Source organism: Sceloporus occidentalis, unplaced genomic scaffold (genome assembly GCF_023333645.1).
Source record: "Sceloporus occidentalis isolate IW3139 unplaced genomic scaffold, rSceOcc1.0.p SCAF_189, whole genome shotgun sequence".
NCBI classification, from domain to species: Eukaryota; Metazoa; Chordata; class Lepidosauria; order Squamata; family Phrynosomatidae; genus Sceloporus; species Sceloporus occidentalis.
In genome coordinates this window covers 74194-92387 of record NW_028317169.1, presented here as the reverse complement: position 1 = coordinate 92387, position 18194 = coordinate 74194, and the positions used below count along the sequence as shown (strand labels likewise).

The window sequence follows — 18194 nt, the reverse complement described above, 5'->3', positions numbered from 1 at the left end:
GATCTACTCACCAGATAATGTGTTACAGTGTGCAGCCAGCGACTGGGCATGTCAGGCCACATGCTATGTGAGCAGAAAAAAGTTGCATATAGCTGCACATATCCAGTTGCGCATAGAAACATAGAAAGTGACGGCAGATAAGAACCAGTAGGCCCATCCAGTCTGCCCAACCTCTGAGTACTTTCCTTTAGTACTTGCCCTTATCCTATATCTAGCTTGGCCTTATACCTATCCCATGCTTGCTTAAATGACTTTACTGTATTAACATCTACCACTTCTGCTGTATGGCTATTCCATGCGTCCACTACCCTTTCCGTAAAGTAATATTTTCTGATGTTACCATTAAACCTTTGCCTCTCTAGTTTATGCTTGTGTCCTCTTGTTGTGGTAGTATTTCTCCTTTTAAATAAACTATCTTCCTTTACCTTGTTGATTCCCTTTAAGTATTTAAATGTTCTATCATATCCCCCCTGTCACGTCTTTTTTCCAGGCTATATAGGTTAAGATCCTTTAACCTGTCCTGGTAAGGTTTATCTTGTAATCCATAAACCATTTTAGTAGCCCTTCCTCCAACATTTCTATATCCTTCTGGAGATACGGTCTCCAGTACTGTACACAATACTCCAAGTGAGGTCTCACCAGTGATCTGTACAACGGCATGAGCACTTCCCTCTTTCTACTGCTAATACCTCTCGCTATACAACCAAGCATTCTGCTAGCATTACCTGCTGCTCTACTGCATTGTCCGTCTACCTTTAAATCCTCAGAAATAATTACCCCTAAACAGGCCCGGACTGGGACAAAAAATAGGCCCGGGCATTTCAGACTGAGCAGCCCATTTTTATGAAAAAACATATATGTACATACATATACATAATACTTGGTCATTCAACATGGGAAGCCTGAAGCCACAATTTAGTGCGACTAATCCTTGAAATAAATATTATAGAGTAAATAACACAATACCTTATCTTTTCCACTATTTCAGGGTGATTTCAGGGCCTTGAATGTTTTGTCCCCTGAAGTCACTACAAATTCAGCAGGGCATTTTATCTCTGGATAAGTTAAAATGAAATAGTTCCCACTGTAAATTATGGAAACAGATAACCAAACACACACACCAGGACAGGCTTTTCCCACACCGACGCCCAGACACACACACCAGGACAGGCTCTGCCACACCGACACCCAAACACACACCAGAACAGGCTCTGCCACACCGACATCCAAACACACACACCAGGACAGGCTCTGCCACACCGACATCCAAACACACACACACACACCAGGACAGTTAAAGAAAGAAGAAATGTTTCAGCACTCAACTCCCAGGAAGCTGGGAGCTAGCAGGAAAAAGGGCAAAACAAAAACAGAAAGCATAACAAAAATAGCAACGTTTCGGCCAAACAGGGCCGTTTGAGCTTGACAAAGACCCTGTTTGGCCGGAATGTTGCTTTTTTGTTTTGCTTTATTTGAGTAACCTAAGGATTGGAAGCTGATTGGCGTGCTGGGGTTCTTTTCTGTGTTCGTACACACACCAGGACAGGCTCTGCCACACCAACACCCAAACACACGCACACACACTAGGACAGGCTCTGCCACACTGACACCCGAACACACACATCAGGACAGGCTCTGCCACACTGACACACACATCAGGACAGGCTCTGCCACACTGACACCCAGACACACACACCAGGACAGGCTCTGGACAGGCACACCGACACCCAAACACACACACACCAGGACAGGCTCTGTCACACCGACACCCAAACACACACACACGCACAACAGGACAGGCTCTGTCACACCAACACCCATACACAAACACACACCAGGACGGGCTCTGCCACACCGACACCCACACACCCACCAGGACAGGCTCTGCCACACCGACACACACACACACACACCAGGACAGGCTCTGCCACACCGACACCCAAACACAAACACAACAGGACAGGCTCTGCCACACTGACAGCCAATCACAAACACCAGGACAGGTTTTGCTACACTGACACCAGCATCCGGAGGGTTTCCACAGACGGTTTCACTCAGCCTGCCTGTGGCATCTTTGCCCCCATAACAGCCTGCCTGTGGCAACTTTGCCACCAAAACAGCCTGCCTGTGACAACTCTGCCACCAAAACAGCCTGCCTGTGGCAACTTTGCCACCAAAACAGCCTGCCTGTGGCAACTTTCTCGCCAAAACAGCCTTTCCTGTGGCAACTTTGCCACCAAAACAGCCTGCCTGTGGCAACTTTGCCACCAAAACAGCCTGCCTGTGGCAACTTTGCTACCATAACAGCCTGCCTGTGGCAACTTTGCCACCAAAACAGCCTGCCTGTGGCAACTTTGCCACCAAAACAGCCTGCCTGTGGCAACTTTGCCACCAAAACAGCCTGCCTGTGGCAACTTTGCCACCAAAACAGCCTGCCTGTGGCAACTTTGCCACCAAAACAGCCTGCTTGTGGCAACTTTGCCACCATAACAGCCTGCCTGTGGCATCTTTGCCCCCCCTTACACATCCATGCTATCACACACACATATTCATTCACCTGTTCACAAATATTTATTCACTAATTCACAGATAATCATTCACTCATTCAGATATTCAATCATACATTGATACTCATTAATTCCCTCATTCAGATACTCATTAATTCCCTCATTCAGATACTCATTCCATCATTCAGATACTGATTTACATATACTCATTCACAAACATTCATTCACTCACTCCTTCCAGATACTCATTAATTCACTCTTTCATTCAATCTCACATACACCATACAGCCTCCCTCACCCCCTTACCTGAACCTATGATGCACGCGCCGCTCGCAGACTTCCGCGGATCTGCACAGCAGGGTCATGTGACGTACGTCACGTAGCTCTGTTGGATTCCTACGTCCCCCTGGCCGTGGAAGGGACGCTGCTCGCGCGCGTCTGCTGGTAAGTAGCGGGCCCGGTCGTAGTTGCTGCAGGCTTAAGGGGCAGGTGCCCCTTTTGCCCTGCGTTAAGGACGACCGCATAGGCCCAGTCAGTCCAGTCCTGACTGGGCCTATTTTAAGATTGGGGCCTGGAGCTGCAGCTCCATTAGCCCCTAACGCCCGGTGCGCCCGATGGCCAGTCCAGGCCTGCCCCTAAATCCCTTTCCTCACACGTTGAGGATAGGACAGTATCAAATATTCTATACTCTGCCCTTTGGTTTTTATGCCCCAGGTGCATTACTCTGCATTTATCTACATTAAATGCCAATTGCCACAGCTCTGACCATTTTTCCAGTTTACCTAGATCGTTTGCCATTTGGCTTCTTCCTCCAGGAACATCAACCCTGTTGCAAATTTTTGTGTCGTCAGCAAATAGACATACCTTTCCATCAAGACCATCTGCAATATCACTAATAAAGATATTAAAGAGAATGGGTCCAAGTACAGATCCCTGAGGTATCCCACTGGTAACAAGACCTTGTTCTGAATATACGCCATTGACTACAGCCCTCTGGTGTCTGTCACTCAGCCACTCCTTAATCCATTCAACAACATTGGGATCTAAACCCAGAGATTGCAGTTTATTTATAAGTCTTCTATGTGGGACAGTGTCAAAGGCCTTACTGAAATCCAGATACGCAATGTCTACTGCACCACCTTGATCAATTACTTTAGTCACCCAATCAAAGAAATGTCAGGCCACATGCTATGTGAGCAGAAAAAAGTTGCATATAGCTGCACATATCCAGTTGCGCATCATCCGGCTGCCTCCAGACTTAACGTGCCAGGGACGCCCGACCATCGCCAGTCTATCTATGGGAACTATGCATTCCAGTAGGTAACGTTCTCCTGGCATCCGCCAAACCCAGAGTTGTCTATCAGACTTTCAGATAGTGAAGTGTGATTCACCACTCAAGAAAACAGCAATCACAGTCCCATCATGCCTAGGTTCCAGCACTTACACATCCATGCTATCACACACACACACACACACTCATTTATTCATATAATCATTCATTCACAGATTCATTCCCTCAATCACACACACTCATTCAAACACCCTCCCCACCCCCTTACCTGCACTGCAGCTCCTCGATGCCGCTCACAGACTTCAGCAGAGGGCGCGGCCTCCCTCTGCCTTCTCTGCTAAAGCACAGAGGAAGTAGGATGTCACATGAACTCCGCTTCCTCTGTGCAGTCCAGAAGACCCTCCCACAAGTAAGTAGCAGGGCTTGAGATGCGGCTCGCGTAAGATCGGTTGCCCTGGCTGCCGATCTTACGCGGGCCGCACCTCGAGGTCTCGCGGGCCGCACCTCGAGGTCTCGCGGGCCGCATGTTGGACGCCCCTGCCTTATTTAAAAAAAACAAAAACGAAAAAAAGATTTCGGGCGGCCCCTTGACTTGGGCTCCCCTGCCGCCGGGGCCCGGTCGCAGTCGTGACCCCTGCGACCCCGGTAGTTCCGCCACTGCCTGCTGCCTTCACCTGAAAAACATCTCCCGAATTCATCTATCGCTTACATACATATTAATCCACTCCCTTGTGATATCCCATCTGGAGTACTGCAACTCCCTATTAACTTGTCTAACTTGTCCCTTCACCACTCCAATCAACACTGCAGCTAGATTCATCTTTGTCACCGTTCCTTATCTGCTGCTCCAGTCACTCCATTGACTCCCCATACCCTTCATATCACCTGTAAGATAGAAGGAGGAAATAGATCAACCACAGAAACTGCAAACCAATGCTTCAGTTTAGCAGCTTTAAGCCACATCATTAGGGGACTACCTTTATCCAGTTGTGGTCCTGGAGCCTGGCAGCGAGAGAGCTCACACTGGAAAATGTTTTACTGCCCTGTGCCCAAGGTGAGACTCTACTGTGAGATAATACTAGGTCTGAGGAACACCAAGGTTTGGCAGGGTTCTGAAATTTAGGTGAACACAGAAACTGCTACACTGACAGGTCCAGACATTGTTCATAGGTATTCTTGGGAACTCTCCGGGTTTGACCTGGAGAACCCTGGGAGAAGTGCCGCTTCTCCCCCGTTGTCAACACCCGAATCCTCTGGGTGGCAGAAGAGAGGTCCCGGCATGCCCCACTACCTGCCCATTTCCCCTTTAAATGGGGGATTTCTTGCAATGTCGGCCTAAAACGTAAGCAGGACTGCCCGTCGATATCAGCGGGACCAACCTTACCGACGCCAGTGGGAAGACTCCCGGTAGACTGGACTAATTTAAAGCTATACTAAATACTTTCCTTAAGTTAAATATGTGCCAGCAAATCATTATACCTTATTACCTTTACTAAAGCCTAAAACAGAATTACTAGTAGTAAGGGATAGACTGCGAAGGACACACATATACTCACACACTTACACACACTTGCTCTTATGCACACATACATATGTGTGTTTGCACACAAACATTCAAGCATCGCCCTTACAGACACACACAGAGTGCATTAGCAAGCTGTTGAGTGCTCAGGCGAATTACTACATTTCCCTTGCAACCATACCTGGAAACTTTCTGGCTTTGGCTCCCTGGAGCTCCCCCTTGCGGGCTACGGGAAGGAAGTCCTGATGATGTCAATGAGCGGTGTCAATGATGTCAGTTGGTGGTCCTGATGATGTTGCAGGGCACACACTATTTTTAATGGGGAAGCAGGCAGGGAGTGGGTCTTGCTGCAACACCGCTCCTGCAACCAGGAGTCCCCCCTTAGTGACCCGGAGAAGTGACACTTTACCCCGGGGTCTCCGAGAGAAATCTGGAGAGTTCCCAGGTATACTTACGACAACTCTGGATTTTTTTACTCATCTATGAGCAGGAATCATATTTAAGGGGACAGGACCATAGACAAAGCTAGAGGGACACACAGAGATGTATATACCTTTTGGCCTGCCCTTTGCCGTCTATAATGCATATCGAATGAGGGGACTTGGAAGAAATCGAATTAATTTAAATGCGCATTATATAGGACAGCCATGAACTTCTCGCAGAAGAAGTTCACTCGAGTGGGATCTTCGTATTGTATATTTAAGTCAAAATGTTGAAACCACATCTCTCTCTTAGTGAATAAGCCCCACTGGCACCTACCTGCAGAGTATCTCTTTTCCTGTAGCTGCAGCTTCCTGGCTGAGAGATTCTGACACAGTAACTCTGAGCCTTGCATTTTCTTTACCAGACAGCCATACTGCTCCCCCCAGGGACAGTTGTCCCTTTTGTCCCATTGTTAAACCATCAAGGCCCTGATCATCTTAATTTTGCTGTTAACGGTACCAGCCAAAAACAGTATTTTCAACAGTGCACGCAAAACAACATATTTTAATTTTGATTCCTCTGAACATCGTGATCATGCGATGAGCACTACATTTGAAGACCATCGGAGACAACAGAACACAAGCTGATTTGCCAAAGTTCTGTATTCCTCCTAACCACAAATCTGCTAATCAAGTATCTAGCTACAGTGGGCAGAAACATGAAAACAAGCCAAAACCTCCCCTACTGCACGGTGCTGAAATCAGTGAACCTAGAAAAACATCAGGCGAGACCCAGGCAGAGCACAGTACGTCTAGGACAATTATTTGTGTTCGGTCCCTGCCCGCGCCAAAACCTGCCTCAGAATCCATATTCTAGCAGCAGCAGGGCTGGCTGTACAAGTCAATGAGCTAGAGGGGGGTAACCTGGGTACCCCGAGCTAGTAGACACAGGGAAGGGCCTGTCTGGGAATCCTCCTGACTCGCAGCGGCGTTGTTTTTTGAAGGGGGGTATCATATTTTCAGCCTTCCAGCTAGCTCCCTGTGCTGCAGAGCGGAGGGGGTGGAGGAGAGGTTGCTATTGCTCCCTGTGTGTTGCTGGGAGAGGACAAGATGGCTCGGCCCAGGCCCCGGGACTACAAGGCTGGAGAACTGGTCTTTGCCAAGATGAAGGGATACCCCCACTGGCCGGCCAGGGTGAGTGTATAGATGCCGGGTACAGAGAGGCCTGAGCAGGGGAGGGTGACTAGGCCAACAGGAGGCAGGGGATGTGGGGATAAACACCCACATTAATGGGCATAGAGGGTCCTATACAATGCATACGGAGACCCTGCTCAGCAGTGAGTGCGGCAGCTGCTGCTACAGCCTATGAGTGAGGCCTGTGGAGCATCATCACTCAGCCCAGGGCATCCTCATTGAGCATCACACAGGCAGCTCGTGTACCAGTCCCCAGGCTGCACAGCCCTGCAATGGAGTACACTGCAGCTCCTCACACACGGCACATCTGGGGCTGCATTACACCTTCACACTGTTGCAGCGTCAGAGGTTACAGAATTACACTATTTAAGTCATGTTTCCATTCCTGATGTAGGAAGATAAACAAATAGAATGTTACCGTTTTATAATGATTCGATTGTTTGTGCTACAGAATAAACAAAGGTGATCGCTTCTCGAGGCCGTATTCTTGTTTACTAGAGAGAAGCGTCTTCTCGTGAACATCCAGTATATTACAGTCATCAGGAATCTCCTTATTGTAAGAAGGTATCGCTGTCACAGTTCTAGGCTCCAAAGGGGGTGTGGCTTTGCTTAAATAGCCCCCGTTTGCCTTAAATGTAAAGGATTTACTGGATAGCATCAGAAAAAAACGCAAAGAATTTATGATTTAACAATTGCCGCTATTTTCGTTAATGCGATTTCCTTTTTTTATTTTACGTAGAAATTCAATTTGTAAGCTTAGGCTGTAGCCTGTTTTCTTCAACGGCATCGCCAAAGGATGCATAAACAAATATTTAGTTATATTAACCAGAATACATAATAAACCAATTCTTTCGATAAATTAATATTTTTTCCTAAAATCATAAAGCTTCAAGTATGCGCTTCTTAGGACTCTCAAGCTACCTTTAATGTTAGTGTAACTCTAGAATGAGTAATTTGATGTAAAAATACACGTACGCTTTAGGTAATAGCTGATCTCAACACCGGTTTTGTCTACTGATTTTACAAATCACCTTTAGAATAAAATGAGTATTGTCTTGTAAATAATGATGGTGTTTATGATATATTATCTATTTCATTGTAAATATAAAAAAGAGAAAATATGGAAACGGACTCCACAAAACTGATTTAAAAGACTATTAACATCACACATGGTATGTTTGCAATTTACCTACAGAATGTGTTTACCTGATGGATTGTAGCCTATATAATGTTATAATGAATAAGAATCAGCTTTTTTCCCAAATCGTAGAGTTGTATGTATTATTTTCTTGTTCCTGTCAGGGATCACAATGTGATTAGACTACCCAAGCATCCAGCCACTATAACAGCACAACATGCTTGTGTGCCTTCAGTCTTACTCTGCTCCAGCCATCTTGCATTATTATTATTTATAGTTTTATATAGTGCCATCATATTCCGTAGCGCTGTACAATGGGTAAATGGGACATAACAAGTAATATATAGTATAATAATTAGACTTACAGAAACAATAGGTGAGGAGTACCCTGCTCAAACGAGCTTACAATCTAGAGGTCACCTAACTGGGATATAGTATTTAGCAACGTAATTCTGTTGATCGTTTTAAGGCATGCTGTACAAATAAAAGAAACCGCTATGGCTGACGAGCCATAATTAATTCTACGATTTGCCGTAAAGAACTGTGGACAGACAGCGATAGTATTTTGAAGCATGGAAGCAAGGCTTCCCCATTAAGGAGGGTGAAGCACTGCGTGTGTGTATTCTATTGCTGGTGTTTGTGAGTGAATGTGTTTAGTCTGGCCCTCTGATTAAATCCAGGGTTACACACACACACACACACACACACACACACACACACACACACACACACACACACACACACACACACACACACACACACACACACACACACACACACACACACACACACACACACACACACACACACACACACACACACACACACACACACACACACACACACACACACACACACACACTCTGCCTCGACCACAGTTGTGGGTACGACAACAATCTCCATGTTAGCTCCGTCTTTGAAGAGCCGTGTCCTTTGGTGAAATACTGACTTCTTTCCAGATTCATTTTAACTGAAATCGCATGACTACATTCATTCTGCTCTCTGCCCCCTTCCTTTTCATATGTTATTACTTGGCATGTACAGATGTTCCAGATAATATTTGCAGTATTGAGATCGTTTTTTTTTTCACCCTCTGTTTTTTTGACGTGTAGAGAGGATATTTGATTATTCCTGCACGTTCCTGCGTAAAAACACCTTTTTTCTTAATTTACTTTGTTTTGGCTTTTACTTGGGGTTGACACTATTTGCGATTGTGTGTGTTACTTATTGCGTTAGTTTCAGAGCTATGTAGCATTTCTCATATGTCTTTGTATGTAGATTGGCATCAATCCATTCCCATAACCCATGTGGAGTGAACTCTAATGTAACGTGATAAGGTCTGGCCCTAGATGAACCACAAATCCAGGTCCCCAAATCTCCTGTCACATTGATCATCAATTTAGCATTCCCAGCCATCTCCTAATCGTACTATGCAGTTCTAGTCCCTGTACAGATGCTATGCATTGGAGATGTGATTGTTTATGTCTGGTTATATATTTGCTATGTACATAGAGGTCAGTAAAGTACCATAAAAATACGGGGAGGGGGAACACCACCATTTTTGGGGCAAACGCTGCTTGCCCGTAGTTGTTTGTTTACAGCCGTGGATGTACCTGTCTAGCTGGGACGGCTAGCAAGAATCGCTTGGATGGCCCACATTTCTTAAAGGTCACCTTAGTGATTGATCTATACACTGTTCAGGGCCAGCTCAACCATTCTTGTTTGCCAGGACCTACCCTTTATAATGCAAAGTGGATTCAGGGACTTTCAACCACAACTCCCCTGCAAAATCCCACTTCAGTAGTGGTTTTGTGATACAGATCCATGTGGACGGGTAATGTGATTTCATGGATTTGCTGGAGGGTTAAACATTTCAACATTATAAGCATCCAGGCAGCTTCTCCTGCAAGCAAACCCCTGTATAATGTTCTCCCACGTCGCCTATATATTCTTGCAGGATAAGCTCACTTTGGGTCTACCCTTGATAATGCAGAGTGGTATCAGGGAGTTGAAATGTTCCACTTTCCAAAGTTCTCTCAAATAATGACATACAATGCGTTGGGCTACACCTTTAATAATCTGTTTAGCCATTAAACAAAAAATCCCAGGGTGTAGATTCAATCTCATCACAAACATTATTCATACCAGGATGAGACCACGCTTTCTGTCTGGGAGCTGAATGAATAATGATATTTGTCCTCTGTCTGCGAATGCGCGTTCTCTATGCCAACACCGGAGGACAGAGATTGTATTCCGCTGACAAGCGCAATGTTTTTGAGGATTGGATATGTATTGTAGTGTCTGGTTCACAAATACGGTATTTATTAATACACAAATATATGTTATACACCTTTTCATTTGGGTGGGTAGCAATGTCTTACTGACAGTTGCACAATACCACACTTGGAATTGGAAGTTGGTGGTCAGTAACTCAGCATTTTCAGTATTAAATTCCTTTGTATGGAATATACCAGTCATATATATAAAAACTATTTTAAAACTTAATTACATTAAAATATCTACAATTGGAAAAAATCCATACCACACAAGGATGGTGGAGAATAGTGGACGAATTTAGGTCCGCAACCACTGTGAGGGAATGAGGGTGAGAAGCACTATTATCCTTGTGCAGACGTGCACCTTAATGCCTTTTGGTGTGGGGTTCGGTGATATTGCATGGCCCGTACACACACTTCTGGCCCAAAAAGGGTCTTTTCAGATGTCAGTGGCACAAACTTGTCCAACTTGGATTATAGGTTCTTAACCACATCTGCGTTACAGGCGTACTTGTGAACTTGTAACCCAAGTTAAATGCTTATCTGCTTGTTTTATTGTTCCTCGTTGATATGTTTTAATAGCTAATAATAGCTCATGTTGCGATCCCCCTTAACCCCTTTATGACAAAGCCCGTACATGTATGGGCTCAAAATGCATTGTTTTCAATGGGTTTAGGGACCGCCCATTGTCCTTAAGGGGTTAACCACATTGTCGCTGATAATTGGTTGGATAATCTATAGGCTGTAATGGTTATGTAATAGGTTATGAGGCTATAATATTACTTGGTATGATGGTGAATAATAACATAGTTCCACCGGGCCCCTGGAAGAGGCATAACAGTTGGTGACGGCTATGGTTAAACCCCCACTTCCCTGGTTGCCACCCCAGAGCCCTTCGCTTATAATGTCTCTACTGGTACAATTTCTCTTGGGGTTACATAAACCTTAATTGAAAAGTACCCTCCATGTGCCCACATAGCTGGCACCAGGACCTGGCTTGATGAAAGTTTCCGGGACGTAAATTAGTAGGATTACCCAGGCACAGAGCTCTGTCAATAAACCTGTGATGCCTTTGGCTGGCACACCCAGGCACTGCGTTGTTTAAGACCAGGATAAAGTGCAATCACAAAATCATGCACCGTGGCATTAACGATGTGCCCTACCTTTTAATTTTTTATAATTATTTGTCGATTTATATAGCCCTGTCATATTCTGCAGCGCTGTACAATTGGTAAACAGAACATAACAGTTAATCCGTCATGTAATAGTTGGTTGTAAGGCGGGCCTGCTAAAACAAGTTTACAGTCTAGAAACAAAGATATATAAATTCAACAGGTTCCATACTTAACAGTAGGTGGAGATGTACAGCGATAATGCAGTCACGGTGAGATTGAAATCCCACGGTCGAAAGGTCCCTACTCCCCCCACCCAACTGACCCTGAAAAATAAGAACAAAAATAGTGTACAGTAAGAAGGAGCGGGCTGATTACCCAAACCCTCCAACTCTATCTATGGCCCTTGGTAGTTGAGTTCCTTTCCTGGTTACTTGGCATTCCGTGTCAATAATGTTTGGCTTCCGAAATTTCTGACTATGACTTGCTTTTGAACGTGGATGTCCTCTGCCTGTCCTTGGATTGTGATTCACTGTGTGCTGCTATGTTCCTGCCCCGACCCTTACCCTATACTGTAACCTCTTTATCTGCGCTAAAATAGAGCTGGCCCTGACCTCATTCTGTCATACTTCACTTGCCGTTCAGTGTCAATGTTTCTGGCAGCTGCAACTTCATAACATTAAATACATAAATATTTTCTGTTTTCAAATAGATAAACATACGTGACATTTGATGGATGCTATGTGTGAACAGGAATGCTGGCACAGTCACTATCACAATGGATGGAATCGGTTCTTGCTTATTATTCTACTTTTACCACTTTGTACCAGAACTCCTATTCATACGTAACACTCAATGTATACTATTTAATGGTTTAATATATGGGACAAGTCCATCGTAAAGCAGCACTGTGTTATGTTCCAGAGCAGCTGTTGCTGCATTTATATTCTTTGCACACTTGTATTACTGTCACTGACATACGGGATGTTTTGCACATTGTATGCCATTAGTACATAGCTGTGCATCCACCGCAGGAAATTTAGTAAAATAGCTCAAATTCGGAAAATGGTACAGCGCCAAATTTAAAGGGGAATGTTCCCCTTAGCATATGTAATCACTGATAAAGGCTATATACATTGGTCCCTTCTAAATTCTCTATAAATGCAAGCACACACAACTCGGCGATAGGTAACCAGGCTGATGTAATTGGGGATAAATGCAGGAAGACTGAATGGAATAAGACACAGCAGAAGAATCTGGTGGACATGTGGGTCGCAGTAAATCCAGTAGTGGCCTTGATGCTATTCTACAATAAGAACTTTAAGATAGAATCATATTCTAATCATGCTCTAATAATTGACAGATTGATGAACTTCCAGAAGGAGCTGTGAAACCGCCAGCCAACAAGTTCCCAATCTTCTTTTTTGGGACCCATGAGACGTAAGTGTTGTTTTTGTTTTAAATATGCAATATATTGCATTAGGAATGAATTAAGCTGATTCTACGCACAATGTTTTTTTTTTATGATCTTTTAGAAACTGGAGATAAAGACATAGTTATAGCAGATTGCATCGTGTAAGAGGATAGAATGAACTGCATAGGAGTATTTTATTTTGTTAAATTAAACTGCCTTACTGTTATAATTCGCTCTGTTTCAGAGCCTTTTTAGGTCCCAAGGATCTTTTCCCGTACAAGGAATATAAAGACAAGTTTGGGAAGTCAAACAAACGGAAAGGATTCAACGAAGGATTGTGGGAAATAGAGAATAATCCTGGTGTCAAATTTACCGGATATCAGGTAATTGATATAAAACCTAGCACTAGTGTTCTTCTACGCCATGGTTCACATCACAGACATGGTAACCAGGAGGTGCACCTAAACAATTTGCCCTAAAATCGTCATCTTGGTTATTCTTTACAGTGAGCTTGTGTACCACTCTGGGGGCCTGCCACATGAATTTATATGAATCTATTCAGCACCTGACATTGTGGTGAGTTCGGTGGAAAGTCCATAGACAGATGTGAAGCTTCACAGAACTTGGTTGCAAGGTGGTCCACCAAGTGAAGCTCACAACTCACTTGTAAAGTTCTCTAGGCACTAGTCCTAGTTTAGATTGGCAGCACTAGGATTGAACGATCGCAGCCTGTTTATGCTTATGTGTATGCAGCAACTAACACACTTATTATTGTTGTGTGCGAGAGTAAATGAATTTAAGAGAACCTCTTCACTGTTGGCGATTTCCTTTCTTGCAATGAGGGGAACATTATGAAGCATCATATTCTAAGATGATGTACAAGATATTAACTAGATATTCTAGGTCAACTATGAGTTAAACCAAGCACCTTTAACTGCAGGAGCAGCGAGAAAAGGTCATGGACATGATGAGAATTCCCAGCTGATCCAGCAGGACATGCGCGCGCCAATACTGTCAGCGCTCTTCTCAGCAGATCAGTTAAGAACTGGTGAGAGATAGGAAAGAGATTGCAATTTGAAATGTTCCCAGCCGATACACAATAATAACCTTTATCCCTCTAAAAGTTTAGCACTGGTTTTGATATTCCAACTCGGTGTAGGTAATGAATAAGGAAATATTATGTATAACCACTTTAATTGTTGGCACATTGAACACTGTCCACACACTTTATTCTGATTGGATTTTTGGCAGGTCTGGGAAATGCTTCGTAACCTGTTGAATTGTAAAGGTTATTAATAGGAAATCGATACGAGGTGTATACTGTAGACATATTGTACATTGACGGTTGTTGAGAGATATTAGGTAATAGGGAACTTGCTTGTAATGAGGATAAATAGAACAGTTCTTCACATCGACATACCTGTCTTTCAACTTAAAGCAAATAACTGTTCTCATTAAAATATATGGTCGATATTATGTTATTAATAAAATCATTCATGTTATAAGCAAATGTAGACATTTTTCCATCCCACCAGTTTGTGCTTACAGGAAAGTTGCAAAATTGTCCAAAATTATCATGTGTTTAATATTGGATCTCTTTGTGTTGGAACCCCAAGACTAATAATTAACAAGCCTATGTAAATATTTTGTCTATTGGACATGGACCACAAAATATGATTACACTTGACGCTCATGCCAATGATTTTTCTGCGGTGAGGTTGTAGACATATTTGCCTGAAAATTAAGGCAATTATTTTAATACCATTTATTTCTTAATTATTTAGCACAAAAAATAATTTATTAGTATTTAATAAAAGTTGGGAAATATGGTAGCTATGGCTCCTAAATCTTACTCTTGTGCCTAATGTTTTTTACCATGTTCTCTTGCTCTTTATGGATGCATCCCTTTTTAGCATGGAAACATATGAGCCTGGCTTCCGAAATTTTACATATATTTGTCCATCAATGTGTAAACATTTTGCATTATTCTTTTAAGGCCATCCAGCAGCAAAGCTCTTCAGAAACCGAAGGAGAAGGTGGTAACGCAGCAGACGGCAGCAGCGAAGAAGAGGGGGACCGAGTGGAAGAAGATGGGAAAGGCAAGCAAAAGAATGAGAAAGCAGGTTCTAAGCGGAAGAAGTCCTACACGTCAAAGGTTAATAAAGTCACAGTACTATTTAGATATAACTGTATGCTAACCAAAAAGTCTTTAATGGGGATTATTAAATTTAACCACTCTTTTTTAACCACTGTTAGCCCTTCTGGGAAGAAATAATCTTGAGTTTCGCATTTGCCCTTATTAACTGCTGTTTTAAGGACTGGAATCTGTTTCTACCTTGATGACATTTATTGGTCATTTTTCAATCCATTCAGAAATCGTCCAAGCAGTCTCGGAAATCTTCGGGAGATGAGGGGGAAAAAGACAGCAAAGACGAAGAGAATAAGAGCGGTTCAGAGGCTGGTGACGTGGACAATGACACAAGGAACGCTTCAGAGGTGCAGAAAAGCAGTGCGGGTGTATGGTTGTAGATAGTTACCCTAACCGAGCCTTAAAGGAGCAGCCATGCCTGATTTTTTCCCCCTCAGAGATCAGTGATCTCTTTGGAGAATTTTAATTACAAAAAAGTGAAAAGAAAAACATTTTAGACATGACTGATCCTTTTATGATGATGGGCCCTTCCTTTTGAACAGCAGGGTCCTCCACCAACAGGTTTAGCCCAAGGGATTGATTGGAATCAACTACCAAAAACTTAAAGCAGTTCATCTGATTAAAATCACAGACACAACAAAAGTGTCTTGCTTCAGACAATGTTGTCTAAAGTATCTGTACTATTTATGAATTATTTGAATATTTTGTTACGATATACTGAATATGACTGTAGCTGCTTACTTTTGCTAGAGGAAAGCAATGCTTGCTAACAGGGTCACCCTGGTCCCACAGATATTTGGTGACAAGCAAACAAGTATTTAGTCCATGTAGTTACTAGTTATCTTTATTTTCAAGAATGCCAAAAACATTGTTTTTATTATTAAATCCAAATATCTTTTTAGAGTTAGTAGACACGGCTATCGGTATATGGCTACGTATATAAGAAATACAGAATGTGCCACATATAGCTGATAAATAGCCACCCCATAGATATGGCTATATAGCTTTCAGTGAGGTAATAAAAGCATGATGTCATGTATGCAGCTTCCATTACACATCTATATAAATTGACATACACAATGCATGGTTCTTTATCAGTTGCTCTTTTGTAGTTGATTGCCAATCAAATAATTACCAAAAATAGCCAAAAGATGTGAAAAATCATTACATTTATGGGTTTGGCTTGTCTAAACATGTGGCCAGGTGTACCATTTAGGAGTCTTGTGGTTCTGGCTGATACACCTGTTTTGAAACGTTTATTTGTAATGTTGTTCTTTCTTAAGATTTCTTTTTATAATGTTTTAAAGAGATATCTTGTGAGCTACCAAAAGAAAGCGCATAAGATTCTTTAAGAATGGTCCCACTGGACTGAAGTATGACACGAGTGTTCTGTGATTTTCCTGCAGAACGTTTATTCGAGAGGTGGGGCGCGTAAGAAATGCACAGATCCTAAAGAGAAATTATAAATCTTAGTGGCACACAGGCAAGATTTGGTGAGCATACAGCAACAAGTTCATTGTCCGTGTGAAATGAACCCAGGCACTGTACCGGTTCTTCTCCAGAATATATCATGTTAGGTGTTGAATTTATTTCTAATTAACAACATAAAGTGACATCCCATTTACGGGAGATACATAGTAACATCATAACTATGTATATCTATATGCCTATGTGTATAGTTATATTAAATGTAAGACATTGTGAACAGGCGTATGCCTTCAAAGGCTACTTACAAATCTTCTTGAAATTCTGCATTTCCCTTTTACATAAATGTTGGACTGGAATCATGCCCTGTAATATGTATAAGCAGACAGTCGTACAATTGGTTTCAAGGTAAAGTCTTGTAATAGCCAAGTATTATTTTCCCTTTTGGATGCAAGATGGTATGGTATTGCCATAGCATCTTAAAAAGTTACTGGGCTGCTCCGAGCGGAGCTGAAAAAGTCTTTAATTTCTCCCTATATATTAATGCGCTCAAGTTACCAATTAATTAAAAATGTTGGCAGGTGCCCTAACAGCTGCTATTCTTGCTAGAAACTGCCCTCACCATGGGTACCATCTTTAAAGATGAGCCCTGGGAAATACCCGTAGGGTGCCAGTTTATTCCAACGTGAGAATATTGCGCTCTGTTCTTATATGTAAAGCTGTATAGAATTTTTTTCAAGCATTGGAATATTTTCTATTTCGTTTTATCTATACGTCAAAACACTTACTTTAACATTTCTCCTGTCCCATGGATTTCACTTGGATACTTAATGTACTGTTTGTTATAAAATGTGTGAATTTTAAAATAACACAGAAGGAAATAGTTAAACACACTCCATATGTTTGTGTATATCCACCAGATTTCTTTATTGAAGAATAACAGCAACTTGGTCTGCAAACATAGTCCCTTTATCAATGCATCCAACTTCCATTGCTTAAAGTGAGAGAAACCGTGTGCATTGGATAGAGTTAATCCATGAACAAAAATGAAGTAAATCAGATTATTGAAGAAAAAAAAATAAAATACTGAATCGTTCTCCAAATTCATATACTCAAAATGGATGCACAGAAACCTAATTTCATATATCTGTATGTGCCAATGTATTTTAATGTCGTAGTTACCTTTTACATTTTTTAGCCTTTTTATTCAACGCCACAAAATAAAAAAAATTACAAGAGAGCGTACCGTATTTACTTGGTACCTTGTAGTTCCTATCGTTTATAGCAGTGCACTCTTTTACTTGGCATTGGTAGGATCCCACATTGCCATATCAGCAACTGATCCTATGTATGACTACATAGTGCAATAGGTGACATTACATTTTTATACATTTTACCATCAAAAAGTGAACATACATTTAAAAATTGTGCATATCAATTCGGTGATGCAGGTATGTTTATTATTTTTGTAAAAAAAAAAATATCTTAAACTAACATATTGATTAATTCATTTTTTTTCCCCAGACTTAACCAAGTACTGCATACAATTGGAAGAGGTCCATAAAGCGCTGTGCAGTATTCTTGGATTTGATATAATTCAACGCATTTCATTGTTTCCACCTAGAGATTGTCAGTTTGTATACATAATATCATTTTCCTATCTGTTGTACTTGCTGGCCTTTCATTTTTTTATGTTGTTCTCTTGCATGATACTGCCCTCCTATCAGGCTGAAGCTATGATATA

General features: G+C 42.4%; 1 protein-coding gene across 1 annotated transcript; it reads left to right on the top strand.

Annotated features, from left to right (window-relative positions):
- Positions 1–6852: 6852 nt before the first annotated feature.
- LOC149278418 (hepatoma-derived growth factor-related protein 3) lies at positions 6853–15405 on the top strand. Its single transcript, XM_089501979.1, has 5 exons — positions 6853–6936; positions 12826–12902; positions 13121–13259; positions 14873–15031; positions 15250–15405. The coding sequence occupies exons 1-5, from the start codon at positions 6853–6855 to the stop codon at positions 15403–15405; spliced, it is 615 nt and encodes a 204-aa protein (XP_089358105.1).
- Positions 15406–18194: the final 2789 nt, after the last annotated feature.